The 19,210-nt window shown below is 33.8% G+C and overlaps 1 protein-coding gene across 1 annotated transcript; it reads right to left on the bottom strand.

The window, feature by feature from the left end:
- Positions 1-8,522: 8,522 nt before the first annotated feature.
- LOC138332943 (dopamine beta-hydroxylase-like) lies at positions 8,523-16,525 on the bottom strand. The gene is made up of 10 exons (XM_069280997.1): positions 16,291-16,525; positions 15,541-15,718; positions 15,155-15,284; positions 14,593-14,694; positions 13,808-13,987; positions 13,142-13,320; positions 12,210-12,453; positions 11,372-11,471; positions 10,068-10,350; positions 8,523-9,610 (listed from the first exon to the last, which is right to left on the bottom strand). The coding sequence occupies exons 1-10, from the start codon at positions 16,308-16,310 to the stop codon at positions 9,353-9,355; spliced, it is 1,674 nt and encodes a 557-aa protein (XP_069137098.1). The 5' UTR covers positions 16,311-16,525; the 3' UTR covers positions 8,523-9,352.
- Positions 16,526-19,210: the final 2,685 nt, after the last annotated feature.

The following is a 19,210-nucleotide window of genomic DNA, read 5'->3' as shown; positions in this document are numbered from 1 at the left end:
CAAAATTATGGCGGGTAAAATAATCTTATAAGATCAACTAAAATAAGGCAAAATTATGGCGGGTAAAATAATCTTATAAGATCAACTAAAACAAGGCAAAATTATGGCGTGGAAAATAATCTTATACTACCAACTAATAAAAAGTATAAAATAAAATTGGCAAATAAGGTAAAATCTTATACAACCAACTAATTAAATATAGCAAAATTACGGCGGGGAAAATAATCTTAACAAGCAACTTAAATAAGGCAAATTTATATCGTGTAAAATAATCGTATTAGATTAAATAAAATAAGACAAAATTATTGCGTGTATAATAATCTTAATAGATGCAACTTAAATAAGGCAAATTTATATCGTGTAAAATAATCTTAATAGATGAAATAGAATAAGACAAAATTATGGTGTGTAAAATAATCTTAATAGATGAAATAGAATAAGACAAAATTATGGTGTGTAAAATAATCTTATTAGATTAAATAGAATAAGACAAAATTATTGTGTGTAAAATAATCTTAATAGATGAAATATAAAATAAGGCAAATTTATATCGTGTAAAATAATCTTATTAGATTAAATAAAATCAGGTAAATTTATATTTTCAAGAGGTTCAAAATTGTTTAAGTCGCCCGAACCGTTTCAAGTAGATAAAATAGTATATGAATACACATCTTTCCATCAGTCATCCGGAACTCCTCGGGGAATAGATATTACATATTTAGATAATTACGTATTCTCGTGATAATACCCGATGAGTTTAGGATGTCCATCAGTACTATTTTATTGTTAATGTCAAAATCTCAAAATATCTTGTATATTAATTATATGCTCAGACCCTACTAGTTTTACTTTGATGATCAACCTATAACCGACTTCGTCTTCTCAACAAACCACTAGTTTTATATGGTTGGAAAATAAACACTAGTTTCCTTCTCAATCTCAATCTCTGCACCCGTTCCGTTTTCCTACCAAAGCACCTTAGCCCTCATAACTCATAGTACAAATATAACTTGTATAACTTGACGGATTAACATTGTGCTTGTTTCAGAATCTATCCTATCATGATATGTATGCTGTACTGCATCCGTATTGAAAAGAATATTGTTTAATCTGAGGTAAAAACCTGGCAAGTAAAACAATTGTACATGTATATGACAAACTAAAATTAGGTAAAATTCTAACAAGTTAAATAATCGTATCAAACTGACTAAAATATGGTAAAAGTCTCACGAGTGAAATAATCCTATCTGGATAACAAAGATAAGATAAAATTCTGAAGAGTAAAATAATCGTATCTGACTAACTAAAATATGGTTAAAATCTAAAGGGTGAAGTAATCCTAACCGACTAACTAAAATATGGTTAAAATCTAAAGGGTAAAGTTAATCTTAACCGATTAACTAAAATATGGTTAAAATCTAAAGGGCACATTAATCTTTACCGACTAACTAAAATATGGTTAAAATCTAAAGGGTAACATAATCGTAACCACCTAACTAAAATATGGTTAAAATCTAAAGGGTACATTTTACCGACTAACTAATATATGGTTAAATAAAATCTAAAGGGTAACATAATCGTAACCGACTAACTAAAATATGGTTAAAATCTAATGGGTACATTAATCTTTACCGACTAACTAAAATATGGTTAAAATCTAAAGGGTAAAATAATCGTAACCGACTAACTAAAATATGGTTAAAATCTAAAGGGTAAAGTAATCCTAACCGACTAACTAAAATATGGTTAAAATCTAAAGGGTAAAGTAATCTTAACCGACTAACTAAAATATGGTTAAAATCTAAAGGGTAAAGTAATCTTAACCGACTAACTAAAATATGGTTAAAATCTAAAGGGTAAAATAATCTTAACCACTTAACTAAAATATGGTTAAAATCTAAAGGTTTAGTTAATCGTAACCAACTAACTAAAATATGGTTAAAATCTAAAGGGTACATTAATCATTACTGACTAACTAAAATATGGTTAAAATCTAAAGGGTACATTAATCATTACTGACTAACTTAAATATGGTTAAAATCTAAAGGGTGGAATAATCTTATCTGATTAAATAAAATATGGCAAAAATCTCAACGGTAAAATAATCTCACATTAAAACATGGCTGTGATGTCATCTATTGTTATAGCTTGAGGTATAGTCGGAGCAAAGTCTACTATTATCACCTACTGTGGAATAGTTTCCTTTTGCTGTGTGAACTATTCCACGAGAAAAGGTAACTATTCCACAGTTGAAGATGAATGTAGCGACTGGTGAACACAGATTAGCGTATAGTCAGAAATACATCCTCGTTCATAATATCCTCGGCGAGATGGAGCAAAGATTAACCCAGGTACATGTACTTGTAGCGTTGTTGTGATGTATTTGTAAACTTATTTTCATAATACCGATATATATATATATATGATAAATATCACTTCATTCCAACTTAAATTTCATCAGCTCTGTCAAAGCCACTAAATCCATAACCCAGAAAAGAATTCACTTGAACAAATCCAGAAGAGAGAAGATTATATCCTATGAGACAAAATCTGTATTTTCTGCAAAAAAATGAAATTACAGATGCTTGACATGGCTTTTTTCCCATATTTTTGTATATCCAAATCACTTTATATTCCATAACAATGGCATTAATCAAACAAATTTACATCCAAACACCTCTCAAGAAGATGATAATTCCCAAGGAATACTTCCAAAAAACACACTTATTTTTGCTTCATGATTTCACTATTTTGTGTGTATATCCAAAACTTTGGGGAATATTTTGTTGTTTTTTTTTCTTCTAAATTTTGCTAAATCAGCTCTCTCTCAGGCCCATGTCTTAATGATGATCCTCCATGTTGAACAGTGACAACTAAACTGAGTACTAAATGTTTCAGTGTGAGTACCATATAGTACCTGTGCATAGATCTTGTTCTCCCAGTGAAGTAAATAAAAGAATCGGTAGTAAGGGTTTACCTGGAGCTGTGGAATAGTTAAACAATACCCAGTGTAATAGGGGAAAGTACCAGTGACATTCAATGCATGTTTTAAGTATGAGAAACACCTCAAACTGAAGAATAGTCAAGATAATGAATAGTTCTAGGCCCTTATGGGCCTCGAACAATTCATTATCTTGACTATTCTACAGTTTTAGGTGTTTCTCCTACACTGATGAGTAATTGAAATAAGATTAAATTCTGTCGAATATCTTATATGACCAACTAAATAAAGGTAAAAATTCTGAGAGAATAATTTTATTCTATCAACTGAAATACTGTACAACAACAACGTAAAGACATACTAGTGACCCACTGATAAGTACACTCGGTAATACCGTCTTTTGTTTAAGTTTGGATACCATGCACATTCATTTACGTCAAAAGATAAAACAGAAAAAAAATCTGTTTACCAAACCTATTTACAAACAATTTAGTTCTTTGATAGTTGACCGACTCCAACACTCCTACACACACAACTATATACCAATGACATATACATTACCATGTTGCAATGGTTATACCAGACACAACTATATTCCATTATACATACCATATACTACCATGTTACATTACATTGGTACATACCAGAGACACAACTATATACCAATGACATATACATACACCATGTTGACATAAGGTGGTATACCAGAGACACAACTATATACCAATGACATATACATTACCATGTTACATTGGTTATACCAGAGACACAACTATATACCATGACATATACATTACATGTTACATTGGTACAAGACACAACATATACCAATACCATGTTACATTGGTCATACCAGACACAAACTATATACAAATGACATATACATTACCATGTTACATTGGTTAACCAGAGACCACAACTATATACCAATGACATATACATTACCATGTTACATTGGTTATACCAGAGACACAACTATATACCAATGACATATACATTACCATGTTACATTGGTTATACCAGAGACACAACTATATACCAAATGACATAACATTACCATGTTACATTGGTTAAACCAGAGACACAACTATATACCAATGACATATACATATACCATGTTATATTGGTTATACCAGAGACACAACTATACTAATACATACCACCATGTTTCATTGGTTATACCAGAGACACAACTATATACCAATGACATTACCATTACCATGTTACATTGGTTATACCAGAGACACAACTATATACCAATGACATATACACTACCATGTTACATTGGTTATACCAGAGACACAACTATATACCAATGACATATACATTACCATGTTACATTGGTTATACCAGAGACACAACTATATACCAATGACATATACATTACCATGTTACATTGGTTATACCAGAGACACAACTATATACCAATGACATATACATTACCATGTTACATTGGTTATACCAGAGACACAACTATATACCAATGACATATACATTACCATGTTACATTGGTATACCAGAGACACAACTATATACCAACATATACATGTTACATTACCATTATATACCATGTATACATTACCATGTTACATTGGTTATACCAGAGACACAACTATATACCAATGACATATACATTACCATGTTACATTGGTTATACCAGAGTCATACCAGACAAACATTATACAAATGACATATACATTACCATGTTACATTGGTTATACCAGAGACACAACTATATACCAATGACATATACATTACCATGTTACATTGGTCATACCAGACAAACTATATACAAATGACATATACATTACCATGTTACATTGGTTATACCAGAGACACAACTATATACCAATGACATGACATATATACTACCATGTTACATTGGTTATACCAGAGACACAACTATATACAAATGACATATACATTACCATGTTACATTGGTTATACCAGAGACACAACTATATACCAATGACATATACATTACCATGTTACATTGGTTATACCAGAGACACAACTATATACCAATGACATATACATTACCATGTTACATTGGTCATACCAGAGACACAACTATATACCAATGACATATACAATACCATGTTACATTGGTTATACCAGAGACACAACTATATACCAATGACATATACATTACCATGTTACATTGGTTATACCAGAGACACAACTATATACCAATGACATATACATTACCATGTTACATTGGTTATACCAGAGACACAACTATATACCAATGACATATACATTACCATGTTACATTGGTTATACCAGAGACACAACTATATACCAATGACATATACATTACCATGTTACATTGGTTATACCAGAGACACAAACTATATACCAATGACATATACATTACCATGTTACATTGGTTATACCAGAGACACAACTATATACCAATGACATATACATTACCATGTTACATTGGTTATACCAGAGACACAACTATATACCAATGACATATACATTACCATGTTACATTGGTTATACCAGAGACACAACTATATACCAATGACATATACATTACCATGTTACATTGGTTATACCAGAGACACAACTATATACCAATGACATATACATTACCATGTTACATTGGTTATACCAGAGACACAACTATATACCAATGACATATACATTACCATGTTACATTGGTTATACCAGAGACACAACTATATACCAATGACATATACATTACCATGTTACATTGGTTATACCAGAGACACAACTATATACCAATGACATATACATTACCATGTTACATTGGTTATACCAGAGACACAACTATATACCAATGACATATACATTACCATGTTACATTGGTTATACCAGAGACACAACTATATATACAATGACATATACAAATTACCATGTTACATTGGTTATACCAGAGACACAACTATATACCAATGACATATACATTACCATGTTACATTGGTTATACCAGAGACACAACTATATACCAATGACATATACATTACCATGTTACATTGGTTATACCAGAGACACAACTATATACCAATGACATATACATTACCATGTTACATTGGTTATACCAGAGACACAACTATATACCAATGACATATACATTACCATGTTACATTGGTTATACCAGAGACACAACTATATACCAATGACATATACATTACCATGTTACATTGGTTATACCAGAGACACAACTATATACCAATGACATATACATTACCATGTTACATTGGTTATACCAGAGACACAACTATATACCAATGACATATACATTACCATGTTACATTGGTTATACCAGAGACACAACTATATACCAATGACATATACATTACCATGTTACATTGGTTTTACCAGAGACACAACTATATACAAATGACATATACATTACCATGTTACATTGGTTATACCAGAGACACAACTATATACTATCGACATATACATTACCATGTTACATTGGTTTATACCAGAGACACAACTATATACTATCGACATATACATTACCATGTTACATTGGTTATACCAGAGACACAACTATATACCAATGACATATACATTACCATGTTACATTGGTTATACCAGAGACACAACTATATACCAATGACATATACATTACCATGTTACATTGGTCATACCAGAGACACAACTATATACTATCGACATATACATTACCATGTTACATTGGTTATACCAGAGACACAACTATATACCAATGACATATACATTACCATGTTACATTGGTTATACCAGAGACACAACTATATACCAATGACATATACATTACCATGTTACATTGGTTATACCAGAGACACAACTATATACCAATGACATATACATTACCATGTTACATTGGTCATATACCAGAGACACAACTATATACCAATGACATATACATACATTACCATGTTACATTGGTTATACCAGAGACACAACTATATACCAATGACATATACATTACCATGTTACATTGGTTATACCAGAGACACAACTATATACCAATGACATATACATTACCATGTAACATTGGTCATACCAGAGACACAACTATATACTATCGACATATACATTACCATGTTACATTGGTTATACCAGAGACACAACTATATACAAATGACACATACATTACCATGTTACATAGGTTATACCAGAGACACAACTATATACCAATGACATATACATTACCATGTTACATTGGTCATACCAGAGACACAACTATATACAAATGACACATACATTACCATGTTACATTGGTTATACCAGAGACACAACTATATACCAATGACATATACATTACCATGTTACATTGGTCATACCAGAGACACAACTATATACTATCGACATATACATTACCATGTTACATTGGTTATACCAGAGACACAACTATATACCAATGACATATACATTACCATGTTACATTGGTCATACCAGAGACACAACTATATACCAATGACATATACACTACCATGTTACATTGGTCATACCAGAGACACAACTATATACCAATGACATATACATTACCATGTTACATTGGTTATACCAGAGACACAACTATATACCAATGACATATACATTACCATGTTACATTGGTCATACCAGAGACACAACTATATACTATCGACATATACATTACCATGTTACATTGGTTATACCAGAGACACAACTATATACCAATGACATATACAATACCATGTTACATTGGTCATACCAGAGACACAACTATATACCAATGACATATACATTACCATGTTACATTGGTCATACCAGAGACACAACTATATACTATCGACATATACATTACCATGTTACATTGGTTATACCAGAGACACAACTATATACCAATGACATATACATTACCATGTTACATTGGTCATACCAGAGACACAACTATATACTATCGACATATACATTACCATGTTACATTGGTTATACCAGAGACACAACTATATACAAATGACACATACATTACCATGTTGCAATGGTCATACCAGAGACACAACTATATACCAATGACATATACAATACCATTACCATGTTACATTGGTTATACCAGAGACACAACTATATACAAATGACACATACATTACCATGTTGCAATGGTCATACCAGAGACACAACTATATACCAATGACATATACAATACCATGATACATTGGTTGTACCAGAGACACAACTATATACTATCGACATATACATTACCATGTTACATTGGTTATAGTATCTATGGTTATACCATACCAATATTTACACTATTCAGTATTTCTTTCAGATAAACTCACTTGTAATGTCATTTTAATACGCAACAGGGCTAAATATTAATAGGACAATACTAAATAATGCAAAAGTTCATAATTCACGTTAAAGACAAGTGATATGCTGATCATGATTTCAAATTCAGGTGATTATTGATCGATGATTATCAAGTTTTCAAGTACTCAATATTTCGCAAGGATTCTTTTTACAATCAATACATAGTATCGCTACATGTGGAGTAAATAAATGTATTCTATAGCCAGTAACGGTAATAAAACGTTTACAAATAACAAAATCAATAATAGCATATTTTCAACAATACTTTATTGTGAAACATAAAATAATTAACGCTTGTGGCGGCAGTATTTGAAGTGTATTTAATCAAAAAGTATTTGAAGTATCAAACACAGATTCCAATACTTAAACCATTTCACTAACCCACCCTCCCACCTGACACAGCGTTTGGTTACAAGTATTAATTAATGTACTCATTAAGAGAGAGAGAGTGTAGATTGTATTTGGAAAGTACTTCACCACGGTCCCGGTCATTGTATCGGAAAGATATGGAACAGTTAAAAAAATCAATTTTAGACTATTTGACGGAGAAAAAGAACACAAATGAATTTCATATAACTTATAAGTCAGAGAAATTGCAATTATCTAGGCCCAGTTTCTAGAACATTCCTTAAAGAAATCCCGTCACTTCGAATTCTCCATAGAAAAACTATTACAGATTTTAAGGAAGGCTCCCTACTTTAAGATAATTTCTTAACTTCTGTAATGCTTTCCTACGAGGAAATTCAAATTAAGAATAACCTTACAGTTAAGGAGTGTTCATGAATCTGGGCCTAGACATTTTTCACCGACTAACTGTGGTGTTGGCGTTACTCTCAACAAAATAGTCTTTTTTATTACCAGTCCTGCCAAGGAAACACATATTCAGGTTAGGTATGAAGGAAGAAACTCAGGTTGACAACACTTTACATCTTTATTAAAGATCAGCATCGGTCTCTCACTCTGGTCTATCAGAGTTGTCTCATTTTCAACTCCATCTCTGACGGAACGAAACAAAGGGATATAGCTCTGATAGATCAGAAGAGTGGGCTTGTAAACCCCGGGACACTATTATATAGATGTATTCAAAGTCAGACATGTCATGGAACTCTATATTTTTCGTCGCATTGGTGGATTGCTACAGAAACAGGTCGCCGTGCTGACAGGCTTGGAACAAAGTCCTCGTTCCTTGGCTATTTCTACGTCACATGATCGTAGCCGCAGTATGACCTCTAGTCCGTGGACTTTCTCCAGCTGGGTAATAGTATAGTCCCTGACCCTCCCTATAAAACATGGATTCCTACTGATGGTGTTGACCACTTCCATACACCCTGGATTACATTGGATCAGGCCGCAGTGTTGATTCAACTGGAAGTAATACAAAACGATTTCTTATCAATATCTTTATAAAAAGACAAAATGGCGCCACTTCTTGTAATTTTTTTAAGTGTTACTTAAAACCTAATGTGATATTTATCTTCATAAAGAAGAGTGAACAAAGCAACAATAGTTTATGGGATAACTGGCTCACCTTTTATGAAGGTTGTCGAAAATATTTATTTTGACTTAACCCAAATTATTTATCGAAAAGACTTTTGAGTGAAGCTATGGCCTTAAGAGCGCCAAAAAGTTACTTACTTATTACCTTCATAATACATATGGAACTGCCGCCACTTCTGCTAGACATTTTTAATTGGTACGAAATATGACTACGAAAACGGAAAGCAATTACTATCAGTTGATGAAGATACAAGTAATAAGCATTTATTTGATAAAGAGATTAATATCATGACATATAAGCTCCCTACTAAACTTTAAAGCTTACCTGTTGTATAATGGCGACGGCCTCGGTACTGGACGGGAATGACACTAGCGGACACCTGTCGATGATGGTGTGGTGGTCGGTAAGTAGGCACTGCGGTAACTCTCCCTCCGACAGACACTGTCGCGGGGACAGGTGCTCGGCCGGGTAATAACTGAGCATGCCCAGACACATCTCATTAGCAGGAGTCCTACCGTAGAATGTTGTCCTATTCCGTGTCATGGTGTTATAGGAGCAGGACGTAAAGATTTCATCTCCAGGCTTTATCTCTATTGGTGATGGAAACCTTTAACATCAAGAGTACATCTAATGTCATACTGATGTCCGTAATAAGTATTTATTATATAAGCTCCGGCACCTACTGAAATGTCCAGCATTTATAGTAACATTATGACTCAGATGTCGGTCCAACTCGTTTGTATACATTTGTACAATGTCTAGCTGTGCTTTTATACGTATTTAATGTCCACAAATGTTACTGTGACATTTCAATAAAAAAAAATTGGTCCGGTATTGAAGGAGTTGTTCAAACAAGACATTTATTCCACACACAGGGTATATTTAAAGAAAGCACACTTTTTTCAACTCATATACAAATATCCAGGCAGTCCTTAAAAGGTCAATGCAGTGGTGCCCTTTTGCAAGCTTTTAAGGACGGCCTTCCGTGTATGTGGTGTCTTGAGTGTGTGAAGTGCGAGGTGCGTGTTATATATTCGTGTTGTGTCTTTTTTGCCATTTTAAAGTGCTATGTCACTAAAGCATGCCGCATAGACACAATGCAACACGTCCCACTCGGTCACATTACACTGACAACGGATGAACCAGTCGTCCAACTCCCTTAATAATGAACACTAAGCGGGACGTAAAAAAACCCGTTTCACAAAGGGAACAGAACACAAAGCCTTTCCTCAAGAGAGTGTTTATTCGTAAATAATAAAGGAGAAAATACGTTAAGGGCTAAGGACTAATATGATATATATATAGAAAAAAACAACAACAACAACAAAAAAACCAGGGAAATAAACTGTCTTGACGGGGTATTCCCTCTTTTCATGCAAATCTGAATATAAAGAGAAATTTATCAGCACCTAGAGTAGATAGATAATATGATATATATATATAGAAAAAAAAACAACAACAACAAAAAAACAGGGAAATAAACTGTCTTGACGATTCCCTCTTTTCATGCAAATCTGAATATAAAGAGAAATTTATCAGCACCTGATAGAGTATTTATCAGCACGTGATAGAGTATTTCTCATCACGCCCTGTAGATATATATTGAAATCATTATATCGGATACTTACTGATGAATGACAGGGTTATGGTAATCATATACAATGTCTCGGGTCATAGTGTGTTCCTGAGTCTCCATGAACTTCCTCATAGCTGTCCTCATCTCGCTACCTAGTATAAACAATATATCTATTTTCACATTTTATCGCTTATTTCAGCTGCTGATGCAAGCGGCTTGCCTTATTCATGGATTTTGTGTAAGTATCACACTTTAATCATTTAAAGATGCTCCATCGCTGACAAATGAGATTTTTTCGCTATTAAAAATAGGAGCAGACGAACAAGTACTTTTCTTTAGTTATAAAAGTAACTTACTTTACACCATTACCACCATTAACAAATTTGAGCTTCTAATTTTACTTTGAGACAAATTTATTGAAAGTAATTCATTGCATCCCGGAAAAAAAATCTGTGGCAATACGTCCTATATGGAATGAAGTATTGATTGTGAATGCATCAAAATAAAAAAAAAATCACATTATTTTTTGTGTTAATTAGACGTATATATGCACTATTAAACACCAGTAATTGTTAAATTGATGCACATCGTTTATGCTATGTCGTCGGTGGAGCATTCTCAAAAGCGAGGTTAATACGTAACAGTGCTTTTTAATTTAAATTGTTCTAACATAAGAAATCTGCCGGGAAAAAAATCTTCATTAATTCATTGTTGAAAATTTCAATTTGGAATCAGAATTTCGATATCTAACTAGATCGGTTAAATATCTTTTTTTTTCAATCTCAACACTTTTGGCTCTTAGTATGATTATCCTGACCAAAACAGCAACCTATTGCGTTCTTGCATTACCGTATCCAACTTGTGTCTCTTACTTGACCTTTGACACTAACCTGCGTAGTGCATGTGGTTATACCCGTTAATTATATGGATGGGTTTTAGCAATTGCTGTCTCGTGCACTCCGCGTGACACTTGGCCTCCACGTCGTATCCTTTCTCCCCCGGGGGTATGACCAAACCATTGGTGCCCACGGTCAGCATGCCGATGTTGTATGGTCTGAGGAATGGGGTATAAAATAGTAACAACCCTGAACTGTCCTTCTCCCCGACCATCTTACTGGGGTTACTCCACATCACCTAGAGTAAATACGGTAATATAATACTACAATATACCAATATACAGTAACAGACCAGGACTGTCCTCAGCGACTGCCTTACTGGGGTTACTCCACATCCAATATACCAATATACAGTAACAGACCAGGACTGTCCTCAGCGACTGCCTTACTGGGGTTACTCCACATCACCTAGAGTAAATACGGTAATATAATACTACAATATACCAATATACAGTAACAGACCAGGACTGTCCTCAGCGACTGCCTTACTGGGGTTACTCCACATCACAAGGGTAAATACGGTAATATAATACTACAAGTATATGATACTTCAAAGCTTAACTATTTGTATCAGCTAGAAATAATTGTGACGGATAATCTTATCTGTAAAATATGTCAAATAAATAACACGATTCACCCCTTTCACAGAACCCTTTCTTTTTTGCCAACTTTGAAACATGCTTATTTCAATAAGCGGCCAGGTAATTACAAATTTGATTTTAAAAGAATCGGGTTTATTACTGTATTTTATGCATACATTTAATTGTAAAAATAATCTTTTTATTGCTTCTTTTTTTGGCATCATTTATATACAATCACGTGCTTTTAAAATGGAATTTTTAAAAAGAAAACAATACAACCCAACATTCACTCATAACCACTAGTTGAATGTATTTGACAATAACCTGTTCTATGTAAATAATTACCTGAAGAACAGCATACCGTGACCCTGATAGTCCGATTTTGTATCCGGCCTCGCGTGGGTGACAGTTCCCACCAATGGATGGACTCCACCCAGCCATAAGTTCTGGGCAATGGACAGGTTCCGCCATCATCTGACACGGATAAACTTGTCCAAGGGGATGTGCCAAGTTAGCGACGGTAACTATGGAAAGAAAAATATATGACGGTAAATTTGTGTACATTTTGGTGTTAAGATGGTTACTCAACGGTTGGGGTTACAGAAGAACCACACAGATAATTGGAGGTTAATGTAGAAACACAGGTATGCAGGGGTGACTACAGAAACATAGCTTGTTGGTGGTTATTGGAAAACAAAATCAAACGCCTACTTACTTAGAAACAAAGAGTTTGTGTCTCTAGTGAGGAAATGCATGTGCTTATTTCCGAATAAATGTAAACACCAACGTTGTTATAGGTGTCGGTTTATTCAGTTAATGGCTTGTTAAATAATTGTTTGCGACGGTTAATGTGTTACGCGGATTACAATGTAGCATGAATGGAGCATTTGTAAACAACAGTTTGATTATCAAAACAAAAGCTGATGATGGGGAAAAATTAAAGTTAACAAAACATAACGCTATAACTAATAGGCTCTTCTTGATTCAGTGTCGGTTCAACACGTAATTTACCTCCCGGAGAACAAGCTTGCAGGGTCATGTGATGAAGGACGTTGCTATTGTTGACGAAAGCCGTGTCCGCGATCACGTGATAGTCCCTGTCGGCCGGAAGCTCGAGGTTCACACACATGTAGGTTATTTCCTGAGCAGGTACTATTGTCTCCGGTATCCGCATCTGCATGTTTAGAACTCCTGGAATGAGAAAAGCAGGTAGCACTGTTAATGTGTGCAATTAGTGTTGAAACCAGGTCGAATTATTAAGTTACACTATCCTAAAATCTTAAAACAATTGAAGCTTAAACACGAAATAAAAACAATCAGGGAATTACTGAGATAATTTTCTTTTATTAAATCAATTTTTTTAAAAATATTTTTCCTCAAATATATGACTGCATTGCATTTGATTCATGGAATTTCGATTCCATACCGCTAATAGTTTATAATCATTCAAGTTTTGTTTTGTCTGTAGACATTCTCCCAAGTTTAAGACATCATGTATGCGGGAAATTGCCACCAGCGCAATAGATTATAAATTACTTTCCTAAAGTGAACGTTGATATTTAATATGCCATATAATATTGATGGATAAGTCATCGTTTGTTTGTCACAATTCCTGGTTTTTTTCAGGTTTCAAATTGATTTTACTTCCCAGCAAATTAGAGGAATGCCAGGGTTGGAACCCTTGGTTCATCTCTCTTCTGGCCTCTCGCAATTCTTGGTAATCATGTTCCTCTTATTGATGGATAAGCATTGTTTGTTTCTTATCATTATGGTGTTATAACCCTTAGCAGACATACCTGGCAGTCCGATGTACTCACAGTCTACAGGAACAGAATCACACCGTAACCTGTTTCCGTTCCGCCGACGACAGTACGGAGAACTCCATGGCTCACAGATTCCTTACAAAATATCAAAAAAATATTTACAGTAAATCTATTCCACACATATGCAAAGAGTATAAAACATTGCCCCTAATGCATCTATTCGTAAAAGACGACTAATTTAGGGTCCTATCTTTTCCTTCGTCCAAACTGACTTTCTTTTTACTAACGTTTCCCCTGACACCGCCTCAATTTTGAACTTCGGTTGGCCGTGACACACCACAGTCTAAAAGTGGTAGTTTCTGCTCCTGCTTATAGCGCTCAGCATTAAAGAAGCGGAACGATTGATTCGCCCGTTGTCAGAATAATGTGACCGGGTGAGGTGTTAATATATAAACTGGACATAAATATATAAACCAAATTGTCACTTAATCATTAGATCTTTCCAAGATATCAAAGATGTATTGTTCTTTTGAATAAAGAAGTGATGTATGGACCAAGAAGACAACCTTGATTAAGTCCAATTAAGGTTATTTACCAGGGTGTCCGTACGGTTCAAACACAGGACTGCTTCCGATTTTCCACACACACAGAGGATCTCCGAGCTCTCGTCCATTAGTGGCCCCGTCTCCATCTGAGTCTTGCATGCATACAGTTTTATCCCATACCTTATACAACAGAAGTATTCATTCTTGAATTTTAGGATTCCGTAAATTTTGTGAAACTAAAAGCACTGCGAATATTTGATTACAGTATAGCAAATTAAGGCTACTTGTTCAAAATTAATGTAATCATCGTATACAAACTGCATAAATGTATCACATAACGGTTCCAGATCGTGGTAGACCGCGTTTTTTTATCGGTATATGTTTTGTCTTTCATCGATATTTGATTATTATTATTCTCCATAGTCACCATACTTACAAAGTTGTTTTCCTTGAACGCCTGTCCGAAAGGGTCCATCGCCTGGTTGCCCACACCCTGCCACACCTCAGTTCTATCACAAGGGTTGATAATTTTGTCACCATTAGGGATTCGGTCCTTAAACAGGCTATACCCAAAAATCAGGTCCCAAACCAACACCAAGTGAAGAAACACATGCCTGTAAAATAAAGGAGTATGTGTAACACATGCCTGTAAAATAAAATAATATGTATAACACAAGAATTAAAATTAAAAAAAAAAGTACATAGCAGACCTAAAAACAAAAACTTGCACATACAATGATTTAATCTAAATGGACACATGGAAATATGCTTCTATACAATCTGTACGAACCACTGACAGTCAGACTTCACACATTTTTACAGTGGTACACACAGAAAAGCTACTAGGAACCAGTTTCACGAATGTCCCTAAACATTAAGGAATTTATTTACTTAACATTCTCCATTGAAGAACATTTCAGAAGTTAAGAAAAGTCCCTTCACCTTTGATTTTCTGATACAAATGTTCATGAAAAGAGTCCAGTCTTTACTAGTCACCATGTAGAAGATTTATTACACATGTTTCATAATACATAATCAAGTAATGAACTTATCTTGATGCAAACTATTATCAATGGTCAGAAATAATGCATATTCGAATACAATACTAGGACTAGTTTCTGTAATTGTTACTTTGTAGAAAAGACGGATTTAAATGATAGACATGTTTCATTACACATTTACGTACCTGGAAATACTGCACGCCATTGTCCCTGGTGGTAACCACAACGACCTTGCAATAACAATATTCTAAACACCGTAAATTAAGAAGTCGGCGATGTAAATTGTATAGTTACCAACATCTATTTAGTGTCATTTTAATATTCATAAGCCATGTATTACGTGTTTACATATGTGTCAGTTCATCCTGACATAGAAATGTGACATCCACTTACAGTAGCTCAGTTATAGAGTATGGTAATTATCCTCACATTCATATGTATACTTCACCGCCGTCAGTTGGTAAAGAGTACTACTTCATCATGTGCCATTAATCTTCTCCCTTTCTGTACTAACAGCTGAACTCTATAATTACCTTAGAAGTAGTAACTAAAATTGTTATATAATTATCTAAATGACCCCTGTATAAAAGGACCATCTAAACCAGCGAACGTGATCATTCTCACTTGTACGTGGCGATCTTAGACCATTTCTGAACCACGATAGTTATCGATGAATAGTTCGGGTACGTTCATTACGTTTAAAGTCATATAAGCAGCCATTTAAGGCCTCTCGTGTTTGCCGTATACTGCGTGTGAGAAGTGCCTGCAGTATATTCGTGTTGACTGAAATTCTGAATAATGAAATGAAGGGAAATTATTGCATTGTTTTCTTAGGCTACATACTAATTGTACATAGGACAGTAATACACAATGAGTCTCAATTTCTTTGATAATTTTAACCTCTCACTTTTTTCCTCCAAATCTGTACATATCTATAACATTTTAATGAAGCCAAGGCTTCCAATGTTAATGGAATAGCTTAGTAATATTTCATATGTTGTACCACAAACACAATATGTCACCATTTACCTTCCTTATTTCTCTATTTCGTATTTACAATGTTATCCCAGAAAGAAATTAAATTCCTCTTATCCACATTCGTAATATATTTAATGTAATAGTGCGCATTGTTAGGGTAGGCACTTTTTTTATATTATCCTATTTCTACTGTAATACATATCCATATTTTATGTGACGCCTTCTTTAGTCTAATTTATCTTCATTCAAGTGCAAAAGTAAGAAATTTATAATTGATAAGTACCCTTTGAGCTTTTTCACAACTCGGGAAAACATCGTTTGAAACAAAATGAGACTTTGTTTCCTGCTACGCGTAAGTTACTTAATGAAGAAATATACAATACCGAAATAAAATAAAGAAAATTCTAATTTTTATCAAAAGTTACTTGTCATTGATCATTTTGCTTTCAAATGAAAAACACCAGTTCGATATTTTCTCCGCAAAATATAAGGTAACTCGGCAGAATTTTATCCAAAATTATTTCAAATCTCATCCTAGATGTCCAGAGGTTAAAATCACATACACTTGCTTCACGAGGATGTTTCAACATATAATATGTACAAAATAAGTAATTATAACTGAAGGAGTTATACTGCAAGAAAAAACAACCTGAACTGAAGGAGTTATACTGCAAGAAAAAACAACCTGACTAAAAAGTTAAATATGTTTTCCGAGAACAAATTCTGAGTGCAATTATGCGGAAACTCATTTTGATGTATCATTTGATAACGATATCGCATGTTTGCGACAGGTACCAGTGGAAGAGAGATTGAACAGTCTTTTGACGTAATTAACATTTAAAACTAAGATGACAACCACTGGCTTAATTTACCATCATCTTCCATAAACTACGCATTGTATTGGACTATTGAGTATAAAGGCTTCATTAAGAAACCTTCCTACACGAACAAAAATATTATAAACCCTTGTGATTTGAATGTGTCGTTACTCATGATTATGTATATTTGAATTCATATTTAGATGTGTAATATTATCATTATACTAATGTATTCATACACAGATCACTATGACATTTATATTATATGTAAATACTCGTGGTCATCAGTGACCTATGGTAGATGTAAGGAAGCAGAGGGAGAGGAACAATTCAAAATATAAAGAAGCATATTGATTCTGATCGTTACTCGGTTGGAAGTGATTTGTTTTATTTAATACAAAAAGATCAAGTCCCTTTCGTTTAGTATGAATATCGCACCGCTGGATTTCTCCTTAATTATATTTCATAATGTGAAGAAATGTGAATTTAAAGATTTCATGTCACCTAATTATTTTCTGTCCCTCTCGCAAACACAGTTTTATCTTTAATTCAATCCTGAATATTGAACTTTTAAGTGTATAAGAATTTAAGACTATTTAGTTAATATATAATATGAGATTTCATGAAACAAGTTTTAGAACTTTTTGTTATAGCGCGTAAATATTACAATTTCAAGACGAGTTTCACAAAATCTTATTTGAAATGAACACTGACTTACATTACTGTTTGACATCATTACAACTAGCTACATTTTGTCGATTTTCACCGCCAAGATATACTGCAAATACAGCCATTTTGTCAAGCCAGCTTCGTATCCTGACGTCAAATCATTATCTTCTGACGTCACTTCAATGTTTGTGCCTGACGTCACAATGAACTTATTGTCCGGTAAGCCAATGAAAATCGCTCCAGGTTATATTACATAATTAAAAAGTGACATATGCAGAAATATTACACGGGGAAATTACTGCATATCACTCGAATTATGTGATAAAATGGTTGTTTAGGTGTTTTGTATCCCTCAAAAAAATTTCATTCGAGTTCATCAACACTGTTTAGTTTGAAATCGGAAAAGAAACAGTAAATGGATGTTTAGAGTTATGTTAGACACATGTCACCGCAATGCGATGTTTCTTCAGCGTACCTGCGTAGTATTCCATGAATAGTATTCCATATTAACATAAATATTTGGCGTGACTGTGTTCTAGAAAATCACAGGTGTACCAACAGTAGCTAACTTAAAGTGTACAGAAATTCATTCATACTGCGATAATTTATAGGGACATAGGTATGTATGTTTTTCATATCT

The sequence above is a fragment of the Argopecten irradians genome, chromosome 10 (assembly GCF_041381155.1).
Source record: "Argopecten irradians isolate NY chromosome 10, Ai_NY, whole genome shotgun sequence".
Taxonomy (NCBI): Eukaryota; Metazoa; Mollusca; class Bivalvia; order Pectinida; family Pectinidae; genus Argopecten; species Argopecten irradians.
The sequence above is the reverse complement of the archived record's forward strand: the minus strand, read 5'-3'. Positions and strand labels throughout refer to the sequence as shown.

Bases quoted from the DNA above. Each gene is read 5' to 3' on its own strand.
- LOC138332943 (XM_069280997.1), bottom strand. From the start codon at position 16,310: ATGGCGTGCAGTATTTCCAG. The intron at 14,695-15,154 runs GTAAATAACCTT...ATATTTTGTAAG, and splicing joins TGAACCGTACGGACACCCTG to GAATCTGTGAGCCATGGAGT. The intron at 13,321-13,807 runs GTAAATTACGTG...TTCTTTCCATAG, and splicing joins GCAAGCTTGTTCTCCGGGAG to TTACCGTCGCTAACTTGGCA.